This window comes from Electrophorus electricus, chromosome 5, assembly GCF_041902795.1.
Source record: "Electrophorus electricus isolate QZ-2024a chromosome 5, ASM4190279v1, whole genome shotgun sequence".
NCBI classification, from domain to species: domain Eukaryota; kingdom Metazoa; phylum Chordata; class Actinopteri; order Gymnotiformes; family Gymnotidae; genus Electrophorus; species Electrophorus electricus.
This window is the reverse complement of record NC_137501.1, coordinates 13,315,001-13,325,000: the sequence shown is the minus strand read 5'-3', so window position 1 is coordinate 13,325,000 and position 10,000 is coordinate 13,315,001. Positions and strand designations below refer to the sequence as shown.

At 51.1% G+C, this 10,000-nt stretch overlaps 1 protein-coding gene across 4 annotated transcripts in view; it reads right to left on the bottom strand.

Moving 5' to 3' along the window:
• The window catches only part of tusc3 (tumor suppressor candidate 3), a 41,983-nt gene that overhangs the window by 12,616 nt on the left and 19,367 nt on the right, over positions 1-10,000 (bottom strand). For 2 of the 4 annotated variants that reach the window (XM_035530383.2, XM_081714219.1), the window contains exons 5-6: positions 5,176-5,316; positions 4,300-4,389 (exon numbers count right to left, since the gene is read on the bottom strand). In XM_035530383.2, coding sequence (XP_035386276.1) covers positions 4,300-4,389; positions 5,176-5,316 — 231 coding nt within the window. The remainder of the gene's footprint in view (positions 1-4,299; positions 4,390-5,175; positions 5,317-10,000) is intronic. The other 2 variants (XM_081714220.1, XM_081714221.1) reach the window with 1 other exon arrangement.

Here is a 10,000-nt window from a genome sequence, read left to right as displayed (position 1 = left end):
GCTGCTGCCAGGCTGAATGATTGTCAGCAGCAGCCACGGCCTCCCTAAGTAGAGAAACAGCCTCAGCACTCTCACGACTCAGGGAGGGAGGGAGGGAGGGAGGGAGGGTAGAGGACTTGTACTGATATGTACTCCTGCTCACCACTTGAATGTTCATCCTGATGTTGCACATATTCTACAGATCCCCCTTCCTCTCTGTCTCTCTCTCTATTTCTATCTTTCTCTCCCAGAATGGGAGTGTTTCTTTCTCTGAAGATCTCAATGTTTCGCTCTGAGCAGTACAGACAAACTGAGTGGCAAAGTGCAAGGGAGTGCACACACACACACACACAAGAACACTCGCCTGTTCTTACACAATTACACAAAGAATAGTCAACAGTTTCCCACTGTCTTTCTCTGTTGCACACACGCACGCACGCACACACACACACACACACACACACACACACACACACACATACTTTTGTCCTCTGTCTTCTCAAAAATGGCAGGCCAGACAATCAAAGCAGAGGCTCGGAGATACAGTAAAGGAGGTTTGCCAGCACAAGTTATAAAGCCCCTCTTCCTGTCAAAACAACACACCTGCCTGTGGAGGAGGTGGGGAAGGATTTAGAAACTTCACCCAACCTGGCAACCTTTCAGAGCATCTACCACTGTGGGTAACGAGCTGGAAGAGGCGTGGCACGGCACGGGACAAGCCTGGTAGGATGCTGGGGGGCGTGGCATAGGGGCTGGAGGTGGGGCATGGAGTCTTGGGGGCAGGGGCCCTGCCGCCATAGTGCTGCTGCTTTTGTTAGCCACACAGCTAACAAAGCTTCGGCCTCGCATACACACACACGTGTGCATACACAGCAACTATATGGGTCCCAGTCACAAGCTGGAATTGACACCAACCGATAGGGGTCTGAGCAATGGCATGCAGTGAGGAATGACACACACACACACACACATGCAGGGAGCAGTAGAGACAGAGGGAGATATGCCCAGGCAAAGTGAGGAAACTTTTTTGAATATTAGCCATGACCACAGGTCAGCTCCACCCACTCTATCTGGAGACCCCTCCCACAGCTCCACCCGATCTGGAGACCCCTCCCCCAGCTCCTGAACTGTAATCTTTTCTATAATCTCTGTCCTGACTCCTCCTTTTGGAGACGCACGGACACGGAGACGCTTTCTGGACGGCTGCTTATCTGACAGGAGATGCCGTCCTGTTGTGCTTGGATGAGCTGTCCAGAGTGGAGTTCATGTACCCTAAGGTGGAGAGACCACCCACCACCCCCTCCCACCACCCACTGGTCTTTGACCCCCCCCCCCCCCCCCCGCTTGTTATTGCGGGGGGTTTGGGATTTATTTGTGTGATCATGGGTTGTGTGTGTGTGTGTGTGTGTGTGTGTGTGTGTGTTTATTAGTTTTGTGTGAATGCGTGTGCACGGGCATGTGTGTATGTGTTAGAGGTGTGTGCGTGGGCGCGTGTGTATGTATTATTCATGTTTATACGTGTGTGTGTGTGTGTGTGCACATCACACTTCGTTCTGTGTGTGTTGAGTGTCGGTTTGCTCCCCTTTGTCAGCACTGCACCTCAACATCTGTAACGATGTTATTAAGCTGACAGGGAAAGAAAACACACCACCATGCATCTTGTCTCTGGCCTTGAGGAGTCTGCTCTGTGTGTGTGTGTGTGTAAAAGAACGGCCTCAGTTGTGTGTTAGCGACATCGCTGGCAGCCCCGGTACATAACACCTTTACCTTACACGATTGGCAAAGCTCCGCCCTCGGTGCCAAGGGTCAGCGTGGAGGCGGGGCCTCAGCCATGCCGATGAACACCCCGGGAACCTTCTGTTGACCCCACACCCATGACCCCGCTCTCCCACACAGCACGCGGGTCCCGAACAGGGCCCGACGGCCACAGAAAAGCACGGAAAAAGGCGCAAAAAAAACAGAAAAAGACGGAAAAGCGCGGAAAAATGTGGAAAAGCACGGATAAACTCCACTCAGAGGATGATGGGAGAGGCCATTTCATGCAAATGTAGAGTTTTGAAAAATCCACGTAATGTTTTTGTTCTTCTCTCTCTCTCTGTTCTCTTTTTTTGTAATCTCACTTCACAGCCACAAACGCTGAGCCATGCACACATCTCTCCGCCACGCTCTCTACATCTCAGTGGGAGAAAACCCCCTTCCAGGCCCGCGTTGGCATTCCTGATTAATGCCGGCCTGCTGCGTTCGTTTCAGCAGGAATACTGAACAGTCGGACACGGGAGACGCCCCAAGAGCTTTGCGCGAAAGGACCGTTACCCCCATGCCTGGAACGCACTCTGACACAAAGCTCCGACCAGCCATTTTTCTTTGAGGCTGAGCTGCAGTGCTTAACGGGGTAACATTTCCCAGACCCAAGCACCACCAGCCCTGGTACACCCTCACGCACCACCTTTATACACCCCCACCCTGCACCACTCTGATCTCTGCCTCCCGGTCCCCAGCCCGGCTGTGTGGGGTCTCTTTCATACCCGCCCCCATGCAGGGCTCCGCCCCCTTCATTTCCTCCCTTCGTCATTCCTGACATTTTTACTCTCTGCAGTTCCGGGCTTAATAGATGGGAAGCAGAGCGCAGCTCGGGCTCTCCGAGGAATTTTCATCCGGATTTTCATCCATTTGTTCTACATCTAGGTCTCTCAACCCCCCCCCCCCCATGCAGATTTTGATAGCAGCGCTGAAAGGAGCGTGATTAATGCTCCGTGCCAAAGCATGCGGGACCTCTGCTTTCCAGGACTGGCATAAACGATGTTCCGACCGTGTTCGGGAATTCCTGGACCCTGCTGCAGTCCTGGAACCCAGAGCTGGGCCCAACCTCCCTGTCCACCAATCAAAACAAATGCAATCTGCATAAACACACTGTACACTGGTCCACAGATCAGCTGCCAGTATACATACTGGTACGGAGCAAAGATTGGTTCTGTGGCTGGGACAAGACAGGATGAGGTGGGACTGAGGGCAGGACAGGGCGGGGCTGTGGTCAGGACAGGGCGGGGCTAAGTAACATATTACGGCTGAGTCTGCCTGATCAGACACTGGTCTAAGGACTCTGCATTCAAAACAGGTAAAGCATTATTCACACACACACACACACACACACACACACACACACACACACACACACACACACACACACACACACACACACACACTTTCTGAGAACATCTGCTTACAGAGCACTACCCATAAAAGTCAGGTAGGTGCAGATGGGGTGTGAGTGTGGAGACACGCCAGTAGGCGTGCTCGCCAGCACACAGATGGTGTGTGCGGGTCCCCGGTGCCCCATCACCCGCCCGAACTACTGCAGTCACACACGTAAAGGGGGCCACACCGGATAACAAAGTTTACGACGCGCCGCGTTTACAACGCCCCCGAGAGAGCTTAGTGCAGGCTTCACTGTCAGGACGGGGACGGGCACCACGGTGAGGACCCCGCACGGACCCTGTGATGGGAGCCAAACATACTGGGATTACAGCGCCGTCCTGCACGGTGCCTGCGATAACGTTGGCGCTCTGACCCCCGCCGGGCCTAATGGCTCGCTGTGGCCAGGCTACCGTCCGGCGACCGGGATTTCAACCCAATCCAATTTTAACTGCTGTTCCCAGCTCTCCGGGCCGCAGTCTGATTCCTGACGTTGGCACGGATTCCGGACAATGAAAGGCGATCCCACGACAGCGGAGGGCTTAGCGGGATGGCGGCGGAAGGAGGATCTGACGGGGGCGGGATCAGACTTCCAAAGTCCATTCATCTGTTTATTTGTAGAGGACTCATTAAAAGGCCTGGTTTAGTCTGGGATTCATCTGTTTATTTATAGAGGACTCATTAAAAGGCCTGGTTTAGTCTGGGATTCATCCTTTTATTGACGGCGTGGTGGGCCGGCGTTGCCCTCGGGCAGGTGGTCGGAACGCCGGAGTCATGGCGAGGGGGGGTGTGGAGGTAAACTTCGGAACCGCTGACGGAAGCCAGAAAAGGGGCCGTTCCGATATCTCAGCCTCGCCCCTCGCCGGCCGTACCGCCACGCTCGCAGGATGGCGCGCTGAGCTGACGCGGGACCTGTGACATGCCGGCGGGCACGCTCAGGAACAGGACCGGGGAGTGGGACGCAGCTGCCTCAGGGTCAGTTCGACAGAATAAACAACATTATTCACATCTCTACAGCACCTCCAGGCCAAGTTGTCTCGGTAACAGAGCACATTCAGAACCGGTCAGCACGTCACACCTGGGGGCGGGGCGGGGGCGTTCGGGCAGATGGGGCTCACTGGTACTCACCACTTGGCCGTTCTGCGGGTTCTTGTGGGCGTAAGGTGGCCCGCGGATGTGGTTCCACATCTGGCCCGAGGTCATGGCGAACACGACACACTGGAGGAGGAAGATAAGGAGGAAGAGGAGGAGGTGGAGGAAGGATGTGTGGGAGCCAGAGAGAGAGAGAGAGAGAGAGAGAGAGAGGAGGAGAGGGAGAGAGGGAGTGAGAGAATGATGAGCAGATAATCCAGCGTGCTTGTTTAGGCTTGATTCTATCAGAAACCAAATGCAACTCATGTAACAAAACCTTACGGTTCACGAGTGTCTGCGCGCGCGTGAGAGAGATATTCCGATGCACAGAGAAGGTGGTGAGGTGAGGAAACCGCGAGCGCAGGATCGATCGGATCCTCGCAGGCATCAGATGCCTGACAACGGCGATGGATACGGGGGACAGCAAACGCGGCCTGGCGCGGCGCCGGGATGTCCAGCCCCGAGGCGCTGCCCCTTCTCCTGAGTAAACAGCAGCACACGACGCCCTGCCCGTTTGCGGCTCTGCCCTCTCGAACCGCAGGGTCCTAGTGCCCCCTCCCTGGCTTGTGCACAGAGGCCCAGTCAAATCTGGGGCTAAAATGCAGGACCATAATACACTGTGATGGGGAGGTGAGCTTCATAACACAGTTTCGGTGTCCTCTGTGTGTTCAAAGCCATGGCAACAGTCACTGACAGACTGCAGTGATGGTCATTTAGAAATAAATGAATCGAAAGGAAGAAAAGAGCTGAAAACAAGATCTTTGATTCGGAGACCAAACACACGTGGTTGTGAGGGGAGGGTTCCGATCCGCTCCACCAGCTTCTGACTGGATCGCACCGGTAGAAGAATTCTGGGAAACGTAGGCCTCTTACCAGAGCAGCCATGGCCCAGCCGGTTTTGTTGTAGATGAACTCCAGGTTGTTTCTGCGCAGGTAGAGGAGGCCGCCCACCAGGGACACCAGCAGGGCAAGGGCGATTGTCCCCGAGTAGTTGGGGGGGCGAAACACCCGGATCTGTAGAAGCAGCAAAACAGGGTCAGAGTGTACGGAGCAGGGCTGGCCTTTTCTGGATCATGGCTGTGTTTTCTTCTAGAACATGGCTGTGGTTACTTCTAGAGCATGGCTGTCTTTTTTAGAGCAGGGCTTTGCTTTCTTTCAATATTTATTTATTTTAAAAGTAACTGAATAGCTCTGAGAGCTACTGTAACTGTCTACATAATTAAGTGAGCAAACACTGATCTCTTTCCTTTCCTGTGTGCATCTGCAGGGTTTATTTTCCTCAAATGTTCTCAAATTTTGGTCTTTTACAGGTTTCTTTTACACCAGTTCTGTCCTGATTCAAAAGAGATAAATAACTAAACAAAAACCCCAATAAACGAGCGTTCCTCACCCCTAAGCCAAGCGACTCTGCACATGTCGAGGCTTCACAGAGGACAGGTTCATCTTCTCATCACACATATTTCCGGTGCAAACACACACAGCCTTTGCCTTTCAGTTACAGGGCAATTATACTCATTCTGACTAATTACAATAATCCCACGGTAACGGAGATTACAGCCGTCCTGACGCTCAGGGTGGGAGCTGGATTAGCAGCTGGGTAACGGGGCCTGTGATTGGACCCTCCTCACAGCTAAACACGGAGGTCAGATTTGGACCCGGTTGTCCTGCCATCTTGAAGAGCTCCCTACACCCCCTAAGTCCCTCCAAAGTTCCGCTCAGTTCCAGCCCAAGACTCCGTCAGAAACCCAGCAAGTGATCCCTGCGTGCGTGCGTGCGTGTGTGTGTGTGTGTGTATGTATATCAGGTTTGGGTCTGGAACTAAACCCTACAGAAATTCCAGGAAAGGCTGGCAGGAGCTGAACTTTGAAAGGAGTTGGAAAAATGACGTTTCCTGTAAATGGCAACAAATGAAGAATGAGAGAAAGAGAGTGAAACACAAATGAAGAATGAGATAGAGCGAGTGAAACTGAGAATGGATGGAGATGCAGGACAAACCATGAGACACTGGTGTGGGAAATAAACACACACATTATATACATACAACAGTTGATGGAGGAGCTTTCTGAAACACCCTTTACTTCAATAAACAGGTTTACTACTGCTATCACCTTCAGTGTGTGTGTGTGTGCGCGCGTGCGTGCGCTTACGGTCTGACTGACCAAACCTAAGAACAGACGCAGGGTTAAATCGAGTCTTCAACTAGTCAAGAGTCGGTGCAGCTCTTGGAGGCCATGGTCAAGGACTCATCAGTATTTTGTGGAGATTGCAGTGAACCCCAATGGAACATCTCACAAGCTTCAGTCTGGATCTTTGAGGCATGTTTTACTGGAGATCCAAAGAGCTTGGAAGCTGAATTCCTGGTGTGAGTTGAACCAGGGAAACCTCATCTGACAGGTGCTGATAACTCAGTACCACACCCAGTCTGCACCAGTACCTCCATCAGCAAGGAGGGTCTAATTTCTTTAGAAATTAGCATGTCCTGTGGTATCCCAAAGCACATCCTATGGTATCCCTCCATCCCTCCCTCATCCTGCCTGCTCCATAACCCTGCTCCACACGCGCATGCTGCTGGGCACGAAAGGTCCGTGGACGCGCCAGCAACCCTCCTCCCGCACACACTGGGCAGGAAACTCCCAGAGCGCTCCAAAGACAGACTCGAGGGATTTAGCTGGAGTGTTCGCAGTAATCGCCGATATCACGGGCATCGTTTTGACGTCTGTGCCTTAAAAGAGAGTTTTCAGTTTTGAAATGTTTTTGAGTTATTCTTAGATGTGTCAAACACTACAAAGGCGAAAGGCCTTTGAAAGGTTGAAATGTCGGCACCGTGTGGGCCTTTGGCAGCCTCGGACACGTGCGCAGACCAGCGCGGCAGGTGCACTTCAGACTGGAGGACTGCAAAAGGCAAAGGCCAGACAGCTAACACTGTCACATCTTAGCCAGCGTAGGAAGCATGCACATTCGCATTACTAACATCACTAACGAACACAGGAGATGAAAATCATGTTGGACGTGTTTCAAGAACTTGGTTCCAATTGGATCTGTTATATATGTGGAGTAAAATAAAGTCACAAATGCACACACACACACACACACACAATGATCACCATAACACTACAACCACTGACAGATGAAGTGAACAACACTAATTATCTCGTTACAGTGGCACCTGCCGAGGTATCAAGTGAACAGTCGCTTCTCAAAGTCGATGTGCTAGAAGCAGGAAAAACAAATGTTAAGACCCTCAACCCACTGCTGGTCCACTGGGTCAGAGCGTTGTGACACGAGGCTGGATTTGGTGGGTGTTAGTAAAGTGGTGACCCCTACTCTGAGGACATGAATGCGCCGTGACCCCTACTCGTGGGTCCACAGGCTCGGTTCTGCACCAGGTTCTGCTGCGTTTGCCATACAGATGCAGTAAAAACACATATGTTGGAATCTTATAAGTGAAGGAACACACACAAATTCTGAAACACGTAAACTACAACACGCGCGCGCACACACACACGCGTGCGCACGCGGCTGGTGATTGTCTCAGTGCATGTGCAGAGTCGCTGTTCTTGAGCGTAGGACGATAAAGTTCTCCTCTGCCAGGAACGGTGACAAGCACATGCTGACGAACACATGCAGGCCGTGCATAAATATTCTATATGAGGAAGGGCAGCACCCATAATTCTCTCTGCTGTACGTGCAACTCTGTTCAAACATGTACAGAATATGTTAAAACACTCCCTTCAGGACCTCTATCTTCAATCCTTCTATAATACCCTGAAAACACACACACACACACACACACCTGAACATTTGTCAACAGTGAATTAAACCCGAGAGCTGCCTGCATGCCACTGCCATCTTAAAACCCCAGGAACGATAATGATGTCATTAATTATCATTACCTCGTATACTTACTTGTCATTTTTACTATCCCTCTCTCTATCACACACACACACACAGGGAGTAGACGCAGTGTAGGGCGATTAAAGATATAGGCTCGATAAAATTTGCGGAGCAGAACACGGGGTTTCCAGAGAAACAGGAAGTTCCAGACAAAGGTCCTTCATCAGTGGCGTGCACAGAGTGTGAAGACATGCTCGCAGAGAGAGATAGACGATGGGTGGAATGATAACCGAGCAACCGCTCCAGCTGTAGGAAAACTGCGTTCTCTCCTGGAGCGTTAATGCAGGTGTTGTCTGCTGTATCTCCTGTAAGAGATAAAACTTGACACTGGAGTGTCCAGGAGAAGAGAAGGCTTCGCTGATCACCTTCAGACCATCAGATAGGGATTCATCCTTTCCAGTTGTCATGACGATTGTGCTGCAGCGGACTCTGCGATAATGACGTTTCTCTTTGCGTTGCATGTTGTTGTATGACAGCAATGAAGTCTGGAGGCTTAAAGGAAAAAGATATATATATGTAGGTATACATGTGTGAGTGTATGTGTGTGTGTGTGTGTGTGTGTGTGTGTGTGTGTGTGTGTGTGCTGCAGTACACAAGGTTTTGCAGAGAAACATTTTGGATTTGCATTTTGAAGGAAATGTCGCGTGCACGGGTTATCCTAATGAAGCTGGTTGGTGTAGTTGACGTGGATTCGGGGGTGTGGCCAGAACTTGTGAGGTACACTGCCATGGACAAGGAAATGAGAAGGTAAACGTTTCAGTATTTTACTGTGGCAGTCTAATCGTAGATTCATTTGTTTGTGCACATGTGTAAGAAAGCTCAGGCATTTACTTCAGTTGTTCTGATCAGATGTTCTGATGGTTAAAGAGCTTGAAAGAAACAAGCCAGTTAAGGTTGTCACTCCCTGTCCGTCCACAGGCAGTGTTCACATCCACGGACAACAGCCCCCCCACACAGGATGTAGTCAGCTCTATGGACTGTGTCAACCATGCAAAGAAGGTATTCAGTCCAGAGCAAGTGCCAGAGTGTCAAGATGGGACACTTTTTTTTCAGAGCGAAAAGTGTGTGGCACAGACCTTCAGGGCCATGGACAGCAGACAAACACACCTGGCCTCCAGGACCATGGACAGCAGCAAGACAAGGTACCCTCTGTTGTGCCACAAACAGCAGCTAACACGGAAGACCTTCAGCACCATGGACAGCAAGCTAGGTCGGATGCTCTCCGTGGCATGGGCAGCAGCTAGCAAGCTAGCATCAGCACCGTGAACAGTGGCTGGAGATGGAGTCCTCAGAACCATGGACAGCTGCTAACGCGGACGCCTTCAGCGCCTTGGACAGCGGCTAGCATGGGAGTCCTTGGGGTTGATGGACAGCCAACAATATACATATAACCCTTAGTAGGAAAGGGTAAATAAATGGAGTCTAACTCTCTACTTGGTCTTGATGAGTGTGTCACGTGAAGCACTGTAGTTTTAACACACACAGGTCAGTTAAGGATCATGGCGGGTTCAGACTGATGTCAGATACAGGTCACACAAAAATAATACTGTGAATAGCCTAACAAGTAGGAAAATACACACACACACACACACACACACACACACACACACACACACACTGTGTAAACAAGCACTTTTATACACACGTGTGTGTGTGTGTGTGTGTGTGTGTGTGTGTGTGTGTGTGTGTGTGTGTGTGTGTGTGTGTGTATAAAAGTGCTTGTTTACTGTTTCTGTAGGGGTCAAAATATCCCCATGACGACAGGAGAACACAACCATGCATATGGGGGACTGTCACAATGCTC